This window comes from Meriones unguiculatus, chromosome 2 (genome assembly GCF_030254825.1).
Source record: "Meriones unguiculatus strain TT.TT164.6M chromosome 2, Bangor_MerUng_6.1, whole genome shotgun sequence".
Taxonomy (NCBI): Eukaryota; Metazoa; Chordata; class Mammalia; order Rodentia; family Muridae; genus Meriones; species Meriones unguiculatus.
The window spans coordinates 23,267,720-23,286,322 of record NC_083350.1 but is presented as its reverse complement, the minus strand read 5'-3'; the positions used below and the strand labels follow the sequence as shown (position 1 = coordinate 23,286,322).

The window sequence follows — 18,603 nt, the reverse complement described above, 5'->3', positions numbered from 1 at the left end:
ATTCTGAGGATTTTCACTTTATTAAAAAGTGGTGTGTTTGGCCCTGGACAGGTATCTCAACAGAAGGCTTGCTGCTGCTCTAGATGGTCTGAATTCAGTTTCCAGGACCTCTGCCAGGCAGTTCTAACATCTGGCCTCTGAGGACATGGTACATGCATGGCCCATAGGCACATAGACATCCATGTGTTGTGCCCTTTTAAAAACTATTTACGTTTCTTATATCTCTTACTCCCTTCACCAGCCCAAGCCCTTCCAACATTCCAGTGCTGGGTAGGAGAGAAAGGAAGTTAGTTCTCTTTACTTCCTACTGGTTGGGGTCCTTGGGTTCTTGTGGAAAGCCCAGTCTTTGTTTCAGGATATCTCCACCTTCTTCTCATCAAGCTGTATCAACAGCAATCAGGAACGGCACAGAGGAAAACACCAGCAGCCTTCTTTCTCAGAGCCCCCAACACTCTAGCTCTGGCCTGTATTCCTTCTCCGAGTCCTCAGATTTAAACTATCTGCAGCTGGCAAAGGGTCCTTCTCAGAGCCTACACCAGGCAAATAGCTTGCTGCTTTGGACAATCTGAATCAGTCCCATCTCCTACACCTGAGATTAAAACAAAAAACATCCACATTTCCTCCTCTCTGTTAAAGAAAATGGCTTTTTTCCCCCTAATATGATGAGACTTGCTGCTGCAAGTCTTGCTTGAGCCTCGAGCTAGGACGCCAAAGCTGCTTCCTAAGCATTACCTCATATGTCTCTCTTGGACATGCATTCACCGGTCAGATGACCCCTTTTATCACAGTGTCTGCAAACTACGGTTCTTAGCGAGAACCTAGCGCTACCAGAACCAGCTCGTCCATTTCTCTGGCACGTGCAGAACGAAAATAACCCTTAAAAAAGTGGTGTATTTACATATAACCCATCACATCTGCCCACAGACTTTGTATCTCTAGATTATTTGCATAACAAGCACGGTGAAATGCTGTGCAAATAACTACTGTTTAGGGAGGGGCAAGAAGAAAGGCTTCACGTATTTAGTGCAGACACAAAATGTTTTCCTGAACATTTTAGGTCCTCAGCAGAATCCACAGACGTGGGGCCAATCACACACGCTTTGAAATGGTAGAAGGGATCCGAGCACTCAGGATAGAGCAGCCATGTGTGAACTCCCAACTCCTGCCAGAGCTGCAAATTAATCATTTTGCCCTGCTTGTGCACAAGGTTCAGAGCACACATTCCTGTGTGAGAGAGGAGTCTTTGCTACATACGGCTCATCTCATGAACACATCACGTCACTTGGGAGCTTGCAAGAATGCAAACCTCAAGCCCTTTGAGTCAGTTTTCACTTTCATATAGATCTGCAAGTAATTATGTGGACAGCTAAGTTGGAGGGGGACTGATTTAGTCAAGGGGTCTTCAAGTTATGGGCTGCTGCCCATCCGTAAGTCATGATGACAACTCAGGGCAATGGTGTAGCGAAATTGCGAGAATGTAGTCTATACAGTAAGAGTAAACATTGTGAAATGTTTGCTTCAATTATGTGAGTATGTGCTGGAGCATTGTGTAAACCATGTTTTCTCAGTGGGTTGGGCTCAGAAGCATTGGAAAACCACTGAAGTTCTGATCTGGCTGGTCACTCCTCAAGGCCTTCTGCATTGCACCCTGTCATCAAGTTTACTTACCAGACTGCTGCCTGCTCAGTAAGAGCCCCGTGCAGAGCCAGAATCAGAGCATGCGTCTTGTTCCCCGATGTTCACACACAGTTCAGTGTGAAATATGCCGGTCATGGCTATTAATAAGGGATTGACATGAAAATTATCCCAAACAATTGCATGTTTCATTGTGTTAGACTATTTCGTAAGTCTGTTCTTTTCCCCTTTCGAAGTCTTGACTTCGAGTCACCTTTGCTGAGTAACTGTATTAACTTGGCTATTTTTTTCTTTGCCACTGAAGACCATCTTAACAGCCTTTCTCATCCATTTCTCAGTTGCCTCACAGTGTAAGGTCAGAAAGGTTGTCAACTCAGTGTAGTTTGGGAAACAAATGGCTGTGTTGTCCTGTCGACCCATTTCCTTTGTGTTATCTTCTGCACCGTGGAAGCCTTTTACGTGATTTTAGTTGGGGAAAGAACATGTGTATGTCTGAGCTACATTTACAGGGTCAAAAAAACTGCAGGTTTTTGAATGTTTTGAAATACACCTTTCTTAGAAATGTTTTTAGCTTTGTGGCATTAGACGAGATAACTTAGCTCTCAGGATTTGTGTGTGGCATAGTAAAAGCACCGACTGTAGAGTTTCATGGAGAATAAATGGTAGTTAAATCTAATTTATGCAACTCTTCCTGTGTTTTGGAATTGGGGCAGATACCACCAATAGAGAATAGCAAAGTTCCTGTGTGTGTGTATGAATATATCAGTGTATCTACTCAGGGGTGCTCATGTATATGAATGCACGCAAGCAAATGGGGGCCAAAGGTCAACAGAGTATCTTCCTCAATCATTTTCCATGATTCTTTGAAATAGGGTCTCTCACTGAACCCCAAGATATTCTTGTCTTCCCTTCCCTGGTGCTGGGATTACAGGTGTATACCGCAGCACCTGGCTATCTAAGGGGTGCTGAGGATCTGGACTCAAGGTCCCATGCTCCCATGGAAATCATCAACAATCAACAAGGTAGCATGTCTCTCTGCTTCCTGAGGGCAAATGCAATGTCATTAGCCACTGTTGCATCTGCAGCCATGACTTTCCCACCATGATGAAGCGTCCCTCAGGCCCTAAGCAGGGAGAAAGCTTCCTTAGGTTTCATTTGTCAGATATTTTGGCATGCAACAAGAAGAGTAACAGATGCAGCATATTCAGTTGGTCCGAGGGTGACTGCTTTTACACTGGTGCCAGGACAAAACACAGGAGCGCCACATAAGAAAAATAACTTTGTTATTAAGCATATACAGTCATACAAAAGCACTTCATAGTATTACATCCATGACTGTTGGAATATCAGCTTGACTTTTATATGACTTGATATAAATAATGAGCAGAGATACTGAAGTATATGACCAGTCACCGGGAAATAAAAACAGACAAGTGAACCCCTCAGGGAACAAGCTCTGGGAACTGGACAAAACATACTGAGCTCCCTGAAGGATGGGTAGCCCAAACATCCTATTCCATGGTTTCTCTACGATGGTAACATTTGTAGGAGTATATAAAGCATGCTGTTTCAGCTGCAACAATTACAGCCCTTGGTTTGTTTGCTTTTTAATCCAAATAGAAAATTATTTTTGACATGTTGTGAAACACACATGATTACTATGTCAGGAAACGACCCATGCATTTCCCTGAATGCATGACTAAGAACTTTAGAAGGCTCGATTCTACTAATTGTTTGGCTCAGATCCCAGCAAATAACTTTCTCTTTTAGAACAGTTGCCTAGAAGATAATTTTGTTCTCAGAAGGCGGCTGCTCAACTGTCTCTGTGAGGCGGTCTGAATAAGGCAAAAGGAGAAAAATGGTGCTCCAAATAAGACAGGGGGTTGCTTCCTGAGACCTCAAGGTGAAGTATGATGCCTGGTCATGAAGAAGCCCTATCCCAACATCCTGATAGTGACACTCTCAAGGCCAAGGTTGTTCAGAACCTTGGAAAGGGAACCTGGGTCTACCTGGGTGCTCTGTATCTGGTCTTTGGTGAGGGCACTACTCTTTTCCCTCCAAGGTCAGTGGATGCTTATTATTTACCTGTCGGACAAAGGACTTTACACAGCAATATGACTTCAGTTAATTCTGTAGCAAGTACTGGAAAGTAATACAGAAAGCAAGAAAAGGAAGCATCTGCCTTGTACCCACTCCTTTAAAAAACATTTTGTTTTAAATCATGTGTATGTGTATCTGTGTATCTTTCTCTCTCTCTCTGTGTGTGTGTGTGTGTGTGCGCATATGAGCACAGGTGCCATGGAAGCCAGAAGACAGCATCAGATCACCTAGAACTAGGGTTACAAGTGTGTGTAAGATACCTGACACAGGAGCTGGAAACTGAACTCTGGACCTCTGGAAGAGCAGCAAGCATCCTTAACTTCTGAGCCACCTCTCCAATCCCCTCCTAATTATTATTATTTATTATTATTATAATCATTATTATTTTGAGATAGGCTCCCATATAGCCCAGACTGGCCTCAAACTTGTTATGTAGCTGAGGCTGACCCTGAACTCCTGACCTGCCTCTCCCTGCTTCTCAGGTGCTGGAAAATATAAATCCGGAACTGGGAAATTCAGTTTTCCTTACTTTATTTTCAGTGAATTTTTATTCTCATTGTTTTATAAATGCAGAGGCAATTTATAACCCAGTCTTAGTTGTGAAGATATTAGAAAAATGAACATTTCTACTAAAGGGTTGAAGAAGGTATACAAAAACCAAAACATTTTCCCCATGAGACAGGAAGTGACTCAATCGGTTTTGAACTGTCCTTCCCATGGAATTTTGAGCAGAAGTTTGTTTAGATGGTAAAGCTTTGATTTTTCTACCCACAACTGAAAGATATGTGAGCAACAATGCCTTATCACTAAAAAACTATAATTTGGACAAGTAGAAGACATACTTTGGTCGTATAGTTAGTTAACAGTCCAAGTTTCGAAAATCTGAGGAGTAATGATTATCTAAATTGACAATGCTCCGGCAGATTGAGGTTACAAAACACTATTTTGTTTTTTGTATTTGTATTTTGCTATTGTATGTTTTCCTGGAGATATTATCTGGAACAGACTTGTGAATCCCAGATATTATGACTTTCACTTCATTCTTTTAATACATTGGCTTGGCCTCCAGCCAAGCGTGGAGTATGCATGCATTTTGCCAGCATTTGGCAATAAAGATTGTTTCTACACACATTTCACTGTCTAGGAAAAGTAGACATAAAAAGTAGTTATAAAATTCCTCATTAAAAAGATGGACATAATCATTGCTCACAGAGCCTATGCATAGTTTTGAGAATTCATCCATCCACACCCTTAGGTGGTGGGTTCTATAAACAGGCAGGCACTAAATAGATTCCAGATGGGACCTGACTGAGGTTGCATCTGTCTCCTCAGGAACCCGTGGTGGCAAGGCCATCTGTAGTGATGCTCAGGTTCTGAGGGGGAAGGGGGAAGAGACAGCAAGCAAGCAGGGCAAGTGTGTGTTTGTCTTCATTGTGAACTGCTGGTGGATAGCCACTGGGGGATTTGGCAAGACTGGGTGGGAATCCTGCCTTTCTAACAGGATAGGAAGACAGGCAGGCAGGGAGAAAGAGAGGGAGAGAGGAAAGGAAAGAAGGAAGGAAAAGCAAGAAAGAGAGGGAATTTAAGGGAGAATGGAGAGAGAGATGAAGGGAGGGAAGGAAGGAAAGGAGGGAACAGACAGAAAGGGAGAGAAGCAGGGAAAGGGATCAAGGGAAGAAGGAAGCAGAGAAGGGGCAAAAAAAAAAAAAGAAAAAAGGAGAGAAAAGAGAAGGAAGGGAAGAGAGGCAGGAAAGAAGGATGAGGGGAGCAAAACAGGGGAGAAATCGAAACACCACTGGGCTCCTGAGCTCCTAAGACAGAGCCCCTTCTCATTGCTCAGGAAAAAATGGACAGTGCAGTGCAGTGCAGTGTCATGCAAACCAAATATCTGTCTTCTTCCAACAAGTTGTCACAGTAGGGATGGGAAGATGATGGAGTCTAAAAGGATATAGGGAAAAGATAAACACAAACCTCTTAGCAATACAACGGGACCCTGCGGGATAGCCAACAGAGACCCTGGTGTGGGCGATCATGTGAGCAAGATCCCCTGGGAAGCTCAAGAGAAAGACTGAGGCAGTCAAAAATGCAAAGGAGCAAGTTGCATGCCCAGGGAAAGGGTGCTCACTAAGGAACAAGAGACCCCAAAGACACCAAGAAGGAACCTGGCCTCTTGCTCACTTCTGGGAACTTGAGTCCCTGGGGAACTAGAAGTACACCAAGAAAAGACTCAGGCAGATGTGGGATGTGTGCTTTCCTCACAGGAGAAAAAGGTTAAGGAGACCTACAACAACAGGGATTTTAACTCAGGGAAAAACAGTGGAAAATTATGCCAAGTTGTAAGAAATCCCCCTCCTCTTCTATCTCAGAGACCTGTGTTCCGTTTATTGTTCGAAGCGTGCTGGTAGGCTAGGCTGGCTCTGATAAGAACTTCAAATGTCTTAGAGCAGATTAGTCAGCTGCTGGTGATCTAGCTTTAAGTGGAGCCTTTTCTCCTTTTCTCCTTGGCCAAGATTCCAGGCCAGCAGCTTTCCTTTAGCCTTGATTCAGACGGATGAGGGCCTGACAGCACGTCTGGCCACCTGGTCAGGGCCAGGGCATTTGGTACTTCTTCTTTAAGGCCAGGCGCCTTATTTATCAAATCATCTGACATGTATGGAGCTCTTCTAACCAAAGTCTTCAAACGTCCTGGCCACCAGGAGCTCTCTGTTTTAGTGTACAGGGCATTTCATTACCCCAAGGCCCTTAGAAAACATGATTAAGCCGTACAACCAAAGGAACTTTTGTCTCTAAGTAGGATTTGCGTGAATCCTTGACTATTATTTAAAAATTTAAATTGTGGCAACCCTCATAAAAGGAAATAAAAGGCTAATTCTTTATCTCTCCTAACACATTCTCACATCCTTTTTTATTCTCTTGTTTCTGCAACCAAATATATATATATATATATATATATATATATATATATATATATATATAGTATGCAAATTTGAAATCTGTGAGGTTCATAAGGAAAACTCATCTTCTACCAACATCATTCTGCATGGTGCTCCTCCCATCCCCAACTGAAGAGCCTTCCTCCTGACAGTTGAGAATGAATAGTCAAGTATTTCGAACACAAGTTTCTTTTTAGAAGGAACCTTACGCTTATAAGAACCCATTTTGACAGTTTCTCCCTTTTTGCACTAAGATTCCATGGGAGCAATTAACTCAGAAATCCAAAGGCTCTTGAAAAACCATGATGTCAAGGAAGATTCTGATGAAAACCACCCACTGGCTCTTCCAAAACAGCACATTAACCCACCACGTCCTCCTGTAGCTAGTATGATGTGCAGGATACTTGGAAAACAGGGTCTGGAAGCAGAGCAAGGACAAGGCAGAAAGACAGCAAAGACAAAGGCTTTAGGCCTCCAGTGGTATTTTTCTTCAGCTGCTATGACTGGCCAAAGGCATGCTTCTCTTCTGGTGGCACGAAGATACAGGATGTGCTATGGATAAAAGTTTCTCGGGGCCTCAGAGCCCCTCCCTTCAGTTCTTCTGGAGTACTCGTCTCCGGACCCAAAGTCCAGAGTCTCTGGGTAGCTGGAAAATTCCTGAGGTAGGGGGAAGTCCTCTGTAGAAGAGTGAGTCCGGTGCCCGAATACCTTGTCCTGCAGCTCGGCGATGTCATTTCGAATGTCAGCCAGCACCAGCAGCAGGAAGTCGAAAGAACCCGGGGGCCCCTGTGCACATGGAGTTAAAGCTGTGAGGTCATAGTTACTCGTCACAGCTGCAGCAGCCTGCCTAGTTCCTGTCACCCACGGGTCCCGCTGCTTGTGAGTGACTACTTTCTCACTCACTCTGTAGCCTAAATAGGTTTAAGGACTACATGAGCAGCCTGGGAACCCCAGGATTGTCCTACAACCCCTCTTCTCACACAGGAACACTGGTGACACTCTCCTCCTTCCTCAGAGGAGTTTACAAAGAAATCTAGTAGTCAGAGTAGTGGTCAAGAAGTTAAGGTTCTGCTGGATTCGAACCAACCTCTTCTATGCAGTGTGACCATGGCAAATCCCACTGGGCTCATAGGTAGACTTTCAAGTGGAATGCAAAGGGCTTAGAAAGAACTGAGAGGTCTAATGTTTTCTGTTCTTAAAAAACCTAAATTATTAGTTGTTTATAAGATGGATCAACTAAATGAAACTGAGAGTATGTTCTTCCTTATTGTCTACAAAGGTCCAAATCAAACCTTCCTAATTCTGTTATTAGACATTCTTTATCATGCATAATATTGGGTAAGTTTTCATTTTCATGCAGTGCTGTGGTGGAGCGTGGCCCACAGGAGAAACTAAAAGCATTTAAGTATGCGTGTTCCGAGGTCATTAGGATTTTAAAGGTAAAATCATTACCACCATCCAAGATGGATGACACTCAGCAACTTCTCCCTCAGAAGCTGCAGGGGACACAGCAACACACTTAGATGTAGCACTCTAATGTCATCTGGCCCTCACTACACACACACACACACACACACACACACACACACACACACACACATACACACACACACACACGGGAGTGTGGAAAGTCATACTCCACTGTGTAGATGAGAAACAAGTGTCAAGAGATGTTAGATAACAGCCTGAGGATAGAAAGCAAATCGGAGCAAGAGGCGAGATGGCCACTCAGGCCTCTTGGTCCTTCAGAGCACACACCCACCTCTCCAGAAGTGGCAGAATTGCTTGCATTCTCTCATATTTTAATCTCCCAGATATTGTACATACATACAGCAAATTTCTTCTTAAGCCCCTTTGCTCTTTTATTGGAGAGAGCGGTTCATATGACCTGCTAGCATAGCAGTGGTTAAATTCTCAGGTGTTCTGGGTTATGACAACATACACATTTCTGTTCTAATGTGTTGTGTGTGTCTTGGTTTGAATGAAAATTGCACACATAGACTCATATGTTTAAATACTTGGTCCCAAGTTGGTAGGGCTGTTTGAGAAAAGTTAGAACATGCAGTCTTATCGGAGGAGGTGCGTTGGTGGGGGCAAACTTTGAGGTTTCAGAAGTCCACAGCATTTCCATTTAGCTCTCTGCCTTGTGTGTGTGGACCAGTTGTGAGTTCTCAGCTTTGCTTCAGTGGTGTGCCTTCCTACCTGCCTGCTGTCCCATTTCCTTCCATAGTGGTCATGGATTCTAGCCCTCCGAAACTATAGGCCAATGAAATGCTTTCTTTCCTAACTTGTTTTAGTAATGACGTTTTAGCAATAGAAGATTAATTAAGTCAGAAACTGGCACCACGGGGTGGACTATCGCTGGGACAGGCCTGAATATACTGTTTTCTGGAGGAATGTGGGAAAAAAAATATGGGATTTTAGAATAGGAAAGTTGAATGCTGCAGAACTTACTGGGATATTCTAATAGGTCTTTGCTCCAGTTCAAGAGGTTTCAGAAAGTAACAATATTAGCAACCGAGGTAAGGGCCATTCTGTGCTATTTTAGTAAAGAATATGGCTGCTTTCTGCCTAAGGCAAAATTGAAAAAACAGTGGATTAATTTCCTTGGCAGAGGAGCTTTCAAGACAGCCCAATATTGACTGTTACATGATTATTAGTAATCAGTCTTGTGCAGTTTGCTACAGTGAAGATGAGCAAGCAGGGCAAAAGGGAAATGAAAAATGTACAGTTTGAAAAGAAAAATAAACATCAGGAAATTTGATGCTAAAACCACGGTTTATTATGAAAGAGGTAAGGAGAGTCCTGATGCAAAATGGAATACAGGGAGTAGTATCCTCAGGGCAAGACCCCGCCCAGCTAATCCTACAATTTGTGAAAGGAAAAGACCTCAAGAAGTAGTTGTTCTGGGGTTGGAGAGCTGCCTGAGAGGTTAAAAGCACTGACTGCTCTTCCAAGGGACCCAGGTTCAAATCCTAGCACCCACATAGCCTCTCACAACTGTCTGTAACTCCAGTTCCAGGGGATTGACACCCTCACACAGACATACATGCAGGCAAAACACCAATATACAGTAAATTAAATTAAATTAAATTTTAAAAAAGGAGAGCAAACGTATAGCTGGGGAATCCTTGCATAAAGCTGTGAAAATGAAGCCTGGATTGTGTTGAAAACTGCAGGATGTTGGAGGTATCAAAGCTGTGGAATGTCTACCAGGCAGAGTTGCATACAGGAAGTTGAAACAGCCTGAGAGAAAAGTGTGCTGCAGTCAACAAAACTGGAAGGGCAGAACCATCTAAGCCTTTGACAGGCTACAGGATTTGATATTTGCTCTTCTGGGTTTCCATCCTGCATTGGTCCAGTATTTCCTCACTCTGCACCCATTCTTCCCTTTTAGAATGGTAATGTATATTCTGTGTCATTATATGTTGAAACCATGTAATTTTTTTAAATTTATTTTACAGAGGGTTACAAATAAGAGATTGTTTTGCATCTCAAGACTTTGAACCTTTAAATTGTGAGAAACTATGGGGGACTTTTGAAGCCAGGCTAACTGCAGTTTGAATTAAGAGTTGGCCACAAGCCCTAGGGTGCCAAGGAGTGGGATATAGTGGTTTAAATGTGAATGACCCTCAAATAGTCATTCACTTGAACACTTGATTCTCAACTGGTGGAACTATTTGGGAAGGATTAAGAGGTGTGGTCTTACTGGAAGAGGTGTGCCACTGGAGACAAGCTTTGAAGTTTTAAAAGCTGATACCATTCCCAATTAGCTTTTTGTCTCATGCTAGTGAATCAAGAAGAAATTCCTTCAACACCATGTCTGTCTGCCTGCCCAGGGGTGTATGAGGGCCAGAAGCCAACCTTGGTTGACATTCTGTGGGAACTGTCCATTCTGTATGTTTTTGCTTGTTTGTTTGTTTTTAGAAAGAATCTATTCCTAGACTAGAAATGTTGGTTCTGTTAGGCTGGCTGGCCAGCAAGACCAAGGGTTCCATCTTTCTCTGCCTCCTTAGAGCTGAGATTGTGAGTGGCCTCTTTCAGCAGTGGCTTTTCCACATGGGGGCTGAACTCAGGCCCCTTGCCTGTATGTCCTGCCCTATACTGACTAAGCCATATCCTCAGCCCTTCTTTCCAACATCTTAGGATGCATTTGGAAATGGGTTCCTGGCATAGCAGGCTGCCGAGGAGATAGTTCACATAAACATTATCTGCGGTAAAAGAAAAAGTGACAGCAGAAAACAAATTTAAAAAAACCCAAACAAGTTGCTTATGGTTGTTTAGAACTTTCCTCCTAACCACGGACCTGATGGCTAAGTGCCAGCACAGGAGGGTGAGCCTCTGCCAACAAGACCCACTCATAAATTCTTAAAACATGTTTAAAGGTTTTTTGTTTTTGTTTTGGTTTGGGGACATGTATAGCACTCCTATGGATGTCAGAGGACAATTTGTGGGAGTCAGTTCTCTTCTTCCACCATTTGGGTCCTAGAAATTGAACTCAGGTCATCAGGCTTGGCGATAAGTGCCTTTACCCACTGATCCATCTAAGCAGACCCACTCAACCATTTTATGAATGCCACACCCCTAAGAGGCACAACTACTGGGCAAGCAGGACAGACAGTGCGACTCACCGGTGACCCTGGGGGCCCAGGTGCTCCTCTCTCCCCCTAAAACCAAAAGGCGAGGGTTAGCATTCTGGAGCATGCAGATGTAAGGACCTCTGTCTCCGATTAGATACCCACCACCCACAGCCACCCTCCTGCAGGAAAAAAGCATTTTCTATACGAAATAAACTGGGCATCAAAGCTGGGCTCGGGGGACTTCTTATCAGAACTGGCAAGCTTGGGTCAAGTGCCTCAGCTGCTGAGTTCTCACAAGATTATACATTTTCAAACCGGAGCTGATAAGGAATCTTGCATTTCTAGGCAATGGGTGAGGCACCAGCTTTTCTGAAGTAAGCGATACTGGCAGCAGTCAACTTCCTACAGGGAAGCCGCCACTAGTATAGAATGAACGAGCGTGTACTTCTCCCCTTAAACAAGTGAGGCCAATCTAAAAAAAACATAGATTAGTGAGAAACCCAGTTGGGATCATTACTACACAGAGGCTTAATTTACAACATCCAGTTCAGAATTCCTGTTCCCACACAATGTTACATGTGCTCCAAAAGTTTAGGATTTTCAAGCATTATAGATTGTGGGGTTTGCTACTCTCAACCTATGTATCTGTGTTTCAACTTTGCTACATGCAACATAGGGAAGGGAGGTAGAGTGTGCTGAGCTTCATTGGATGACCAGCAGTGGGGGGAAACAGCCCTGCAACTGTTAAGGACCAGTTATAAGACTCACCTTGGAGCCATGTCTTCCTGGTGCTCCTGGTGGGCCCTAGAAGACACAAGCATCTGATGATTTAAGTGAAAACAAAACAAAAGCAGGACAAGAACACATATCTAATATTACATGGATCTCAGAGAAGACACTGACCACAGGGCCCCTCCGGCCTTGCTTAATGTGAGACAGGTCAGGGGATGGTCCCATAGGTCCCATTGAGCCCCGTGGGCCAGGCTGTCCAGGAGGGCCTGGCATACCGGGAAATCCAGGGCTGCCCTTGGGTCCTGGTGAGCCTGTAATCAAGAACATATTAGCACTTACTCCACAACCACAGCATCTTAAAGTCATTGTAGTGATTTTTCTTAACTCTGCTCTTTGTTTGTGATGTCTCTATTAATGTGCCTATGGGGATTTAAACTCAACACGATGAAAAGTGGCTTCACCTTTCTTTCTTTTCTTGGACCCTCTGTCACCCATCTGCTCAAGTGGGAAACTTGAGAGTCTTCCTACAGTAGATCGAGAGTTCCACAATCTCCCTACTCAGTCATCGACATGCTCTACTCCTTTAAGCATGTCCTGCTCTCTGCCTCTCCCTACCCCTGGACCACAGCAGCATGTAATGTTATCTAGAGAATGCTTAAGAGTATCACAGTGGGGTTGGGGACATGGCTCAAAGTGCTTTCTGTGTGAGAATGAAAACCCAAGTTCATATTCATAGTACCCATGTAGAAGTTGGTGCGGTGGTGTGTATCTGTAAACCCAGAGGGCGAGTGAGTTGATAGAGGAAGATTCAAAGGGCTTTCTCATCAGCCAGTTCCTCTGAAATGTGAAATGATGACAGTGATATAAAAGGACACCAAAATATTGCCCTCTGGCCAACACACATACACATGCATTCCAATGCACACACAAGCACATATATATACACACACAAACACAAACACCAGTAGTAGAAGTTTTGCCATCAGAGAGTTCTACATTTGAATATCTGACGATTTTCTTGAGCTCCTTGAACCTTAGTCTTTTATCTCCAAATCTGAATAAAACTCCAATATACCATGGTTGTATTAGATAAAATTTTAGATACATACACATACTCCATGGACTAGTACTTCACACACAGTAAGCACTAAACATGTGCTAAGCTTCCCCTTTCTACACCTCACCCATTCTTTGCAGGTCTATTGAGTGTTTCTTAGTTATACAACTGTAGTAGGGTGTATGTTTTTCTTCACAACCCCAAGCTCCCAGGATAATGATTCATGAGACTCAAAATATATTTACAAATACCTAGGCCATATAATTAGGCTCTTCTCTGATATATAAAATAATGCATTATAATAATCTACATTTGGCCACATGGCTGCTTACCATTGCTCAGGTACCATACGTCTGTTCTCCTCACATTTTTTTCAGATGAACATCCTACACCTGACTCTATCTCAGAATCCTTTCTGCTTGCTGGATGTTGCACCTTCTGTTCTACCCTTTCCTATAGGCCATAGTTTTTTTTTTCTTTAATTGACAGGCAATGCATCCAGACAATACACAAGATTTTCTTTCTACATAGAACTTTCCTACTTTTAGCCATTACTCTAAACACCTCAGTCCCCCAAGATAAGGATCATAGGCTCTCTCCTGTTGGCATTATATATTCCCACTTCTTGTGTGAGAAGGGTAGGAAATGCTGTTCTGTTCATAGTTTGCTAGGGGTGAACGTGAAGATGAGGTCTTACTTGTTCAAGGTCTGGAAACACAGGACAAAGAAAAGTGAAACTGCCTCTACACCCACAACTCTAACATGAAATATAAAGTAAAAGGAACTTATTATTGAGGAGAGGACAACAGTGTAGAGAGTTGTGTAGGAATTGCAGAAAGACAAGAGTGGAATACAAACAGAGAAACCCCACTAATATGGACTCAGCAAAAAGGAACAGCATCCTACCAGTTGAGAGATTTGAATATTGGAAGACGGCAAAGCACTGAAGGTAAATATAGTGACAACAAAGCCCCAAACTAACTCAGCTAACTACTCATTAGGATGACTCAACTTTTTGTTACAGACCTGAAAAGAAGAAGAAGGGGCCTCTCTCAAAGAGTGATTACCAAGTCTCTCGGACACTAGTGTTTATCTAAAAATGATGTGCAGAATTTGACAAAAAATTTTTGACACACATAAATAAGCAAGAGCAAAATAAAGAAGCAGCTATTGAGTTATATAGCAGTAAGCAGAATTAGACTCTGAGGTGACTCAGAAGCAAAGCAGACACTAGATTATGTAATATAGCTAGTTCTTAAATATGCCAATACTCTGTAAAGAGCCAAATTTGAGAGAAGGAGGAAGCCCTGCAGTGGCTTCAATTGCTCGAAGTTCAATCACACACTTGCTCATCCTCATCTTTCTGTCAAGGTACCCATCACTCCTTGACTCCTGTCCTTCCCTAACAGGTGCACCACCCAGACTTCTGCTCTTCTGCTTTGCTTCCACCCCAATGAAACACAACAGTTAAAAATTAACTGCCCACTGCTTCGTAAACTATTATGGTCATGTGAATATTTTATATGCAACTGTGGCCTCTGAATATTCCTGCTGTTTAAGAATTTTGAGACTTCATGCAAAGATCTGGGTTTCTGGCCATAGTTTGAAAACAGAAAGAACTAAATTTAGACTTGAGTTCTGCTGCTGGCACAGTGATTGGAGCATCAGTGGGTGTTCTTTTAGGTGGAACACCCTCCCGGTAGAGTCTATGCTCTGTCCCAGTTTAGCTTCTCACACAGCTGCTTTCACTCACCTAGGCTACCTGTAGGGTTTCTGTAGACAGTAAGTTTGTTTTCTAAAGTTCTCTTTGGAGGCCTGTATCAACAAAGCACTGGGAGTATTTAAGAACTAGCTGTATGACCATTTTGTACCTAACTGATGATAGCTGTTACACAACTTTTTTCATTTAATTTTATCATGGAGGTTGATTCAGAAGTCTGTGAGGGTTCCTCTCCTTTACAGAAAGAGTTATAAACAGCTACATTGGCTTGGCTAGAGCTTGCAATAAGAAAGAGGCACCCCTGAACTGCCATTTAAGACATCTGTGTAGGACACAGACTGTCACATGATGAGTCTCCAGGAAGCACCTGTCTCCTTGAGGGCCACAAATGTTTAAGTTGAGAGGCTGAACCTTGGTGCAGACTACAGACTACTGAACATCAGCCAGGGAGGATGTGGGAAAAGGATACATGCAATTAGAGTACTTTAAAAAATACTGTGCACAAATTGCATAATACAAATGTTTTCATCTTAATTATTTGTAAATGTGAGGTTCACAAGTGTTGGTACCCTCACAAAGCTTTGTCTCAGATCTCTAGAATGTTTTTATCATGGACGACTACATTTTGTGGCCACTGAGAACTCTTCTCAAGTGCTGGCATTATAGGTGGGATCTCATATGCCTGGCTGTGTCTGCCTGCTTTAAAAACTGGGTGGTTCTTACTCAACCTAATGTCTCCAAGACTAGTCCACCTATCATCTCAAAAGGTAGGACAATAGCTTATTTGTATGTGTGTATATATCACATTTTATCATTTTAGTCACCTACCAGAGAGTAATGGGAAGCCTTTATCCATTGGCCACTGGACAGTGGTGCTGTAAACATGGGTATTTGAATGTTTCCCATTCTTCTGGAGGTGTATGTATATGTATATGCATGTACACAGACATGGGATTGCTGGCCCATGTTCTTGTTTAAATATTTTAAAGTAACTTCACCTTTTTTCCATAGTGGCTACATTATTTTACACTTTACAGTTTTCCTATATTTTCTCTGTATTAGCTTTATTGTTGCTGTGACCAAATAACCACTGGAAAAACCTAAGGAGGAGATTTAATTTGGCTCAGAGTTTCAGAGTTTCAGAGTTATCAGCCCACCATGGTGGAGGGAGCAAGACAGAGCTCACAATGTGGTGGGCAGGTGGCAGAGAAGCAGGGAGGGAAGTTCCAGGGACAAGAAAGATCCCAGGATGTTGCCCCGGGGGCTTGCTCCAAGTCTCATATCCCCAAATGATATCACCAGCAGAGGACCAAGCCTCAGCACATTATGGATTTGGGGAGGTATGCTTTATAGCCAAGCCCCGATACTGACACACGCTTAACTTTCCCTTCGCATATTCTTCTGGTAGTGGATATAAGGTAACTATCTTTCTGTAGGTTTGGGTTTGCTTTCTTCTAATACTTTGTGACATTGAGTGATTTTCATGGTTCTGTTAGCCGTTTGCATATATTCTTTGAGGAAATGGCTTTTTATGTTACTTGCCCATCTTTTAATCAGTTTGACTTGTCATTGTTGGATTATTATATTTAAAGTATATTCTAGATGTTAACCCTTCATCAGGTAAATGGCTTCCAAAACTACCATTTGACTTCCTTCACTGTTTCATTTATACACGTTAAGTTTGACATAATTTACTTTTATGTGTTCTTACTTTGGAAAACGTGTCTAAGAAATCACTGAAAAATCCAAGGTCATGGCACTTTTATGACTTCAGTGTTTTACATTTAGGTCTTTAATCCATTTTGAGTTAACTTTTTTCTGCTTGGTGGATAGCCAGGGTCAATATCCTTCATGTGAGAGAGCAGCAAGCTTGAAGCCCTGTGAGAACACAGGCTTTGTCTTATTCATCCGCACTCTCCCAGGGGGGGGGGCACGTCAGGCCGTTCATAAGGGTTTCTTGTTATGCCACACTGTCTCCTCTCAGTTGACTTTTTATTTGTTACTAGCTTTAGCCAACAGTACACAGTGCCAGCACAGAATAATTCTAGGCTCTGGAAAACAAAACAAAGAACCAAAGACCCTAGGCTTTTCATATTTGGAGAAGTCATTTCTGGTTTTTAGAATAACTAAGACAAAGTTGTAGGCAGTCAATGCTCCTTTCAAACATGTCTCATGTCCCAACTCTCAACACCCATTCTAGGTACATTTCAAAAGACTTTATTTGGGAAGGGGGATAGATCACTTCTGTAACTATTCTGTCTGACAGAAGAAAGACAAGCTAGAGGTGAGGTGTCAACTGCAGTTACCCAATCAGTAAACATCAGAGATCAATGTGTATCAAGGGCCTTTAAAATGTAGGACCTTGACATGAAAATGGAAAGGGAGAACCTCATGAGCTCTCTAGACACCATAATACATCTTATAGGAAAGTGATCCAAGTCTAGAAATGAATGAGAATTTATGCATTTCATAGGCCCATTCATCTTCAATCTTCAATAATGTTATTTCCCCCAAGGACCCTGGACAGCTCAAACCATGCTAGAAACTGGAAAGAAGAACCAGGAGGCAAACTAGTTAGCCATTTATTAAGAAAACCAACAGGCAATGGCTCCCTGTTCCTGTAGCTGTCCTTGCTCTAGCAACATGTAGACTCACCCAGAGATGCAAAGGAAGAGTACTCACTTGTAGAGGAACTGGGGCCACCATGATAGGAATCCTACTCCCTACTGATCTTTTGATAAAAAGTTTGGTCATGCCCCTCTTGTTCTGATACATAACCGATCTTCCTTGACCAGTTCAATCCCCCGATACTCACCTCAGACCACAAGCTATATGCTATCTCCCTGCAGCCTTGATAAAAAGAAGCATTGATAAAAAGAGGGAGGTATATACTTTTCTTGGTTTTGTTTGCTGTTTGTTGTTTGAGACAGGATTTTACTCTTTAGCCCAGCCTGGCCTCAAACTCCCAGCAATTTCTGCCTCAGCCTCCTTAGTGCTGGGATTGTAGGTGTAAGCCTGGCTTACTTTCCCGCTGTTTGTAGTCATCGTATGTGTTCACCCTTCTCAGCCAGAACATCAGAGTTTAGATCCCACACAAAGCTGAGTTGAAAACCAGGGATAAGACAGCTGTGGTTTAAAGTCACACACTAACACTAATGTCATTTCTTCGACTGAAGCGAAAGACACTGCTGATGTATATACGGAGAGGTTCACAATACAATGTAAAACACCTCAGAACTTGAAGAAATAAACTCTCACTATATCTTTCCTAGTGAAAGGACAGGACATTTGGGCCCTTCTAATTAAGTGTGGGTGGATCTCTGAAACTGAAGGCTGATAGAAAGAAACCAGTCCTCTGAGATGCGGTTCTAGGGTGGGGGACGTCTTGGTAAAGGAAAGCAGTTGGTGGCTACCTAGAGCCGGTATGGGGAGAACACTGGTGGTGTGCCTCTCTCAAAGGAACTTTCTGGAAGGTGGAGACTTCCTGTGTTGTGAGCTGTAAGTTACATAGGAGTCTGTACTTGTCAAAACTCAAACTCAACCTTGGAGTGGCCTACTTTGAGCCACACCTCAAGAAATCCCACTTACTTACAATATGATAGGAGTAAGAATATAGCTGATAATGCAGTAAGCAATAAGAGAAGACAGAGGATGAACCGAGGAGAGTGGTGATGGCTCTGGCTGCGATTCAGAAGAACTGAATAATCTTGAGTCTATTACTCTGTGTTAAAGTTTTCCATCAGTGTCTTCACAGTGCTTCTCACTAACTTCAAGGAATTGTCTTCAAGATAGACTCTTGCCATGTAGCCTAGGCTGGTCTCTAGCTCATGACCCTCCTTCCGCTGA

At 42.8% G+C, this 18,603-nt stretch overlaps 1 protein-coding gene across 3 annotated transcripts in view; it reads right to left on the bottom strand.

The window, feature by feature from the left end:
* Ccbe1 (collagen and calcium binding EGF domains 1) overlaps nt 1-18,603 on the bottom strand; it is a 258,110-nt gene that overhangs the window by 4,889 nt on the left and 234,618 nt on the right. Inside the window, exons 8-11 of one of the 3 annotated variants that reach the window (XM_060377144.1) lie at nt 12,152-12,291; nt 12,017-12,052; nt 11,300-11,335; nt 2,902-7,454 (exon numbers count right to left, since the gene is read on the bottom strand). In XM_060377144.1, coding sequence (XP_060233127.1) covers nt 7,221-7,454; nt 11,300-11,335; nt 12,017-12,052; nt 12,152-12,291 — 446 coding nt within the window. In that variant the 3' untranslated portion in view covers nt 2,902-7,220. Of the gene's footprint in view, nt 1-2,901; nt 7,455-9,519; nt 9,915-11,299; nt 11,336-12,016; nt 12,053-12,151; nt 12,292-18,603 lie in introns of those variants that run through there. The other 2 variants (XM_060377146.1, XM_060377145.1) reach the window with 2 other exon arrangements.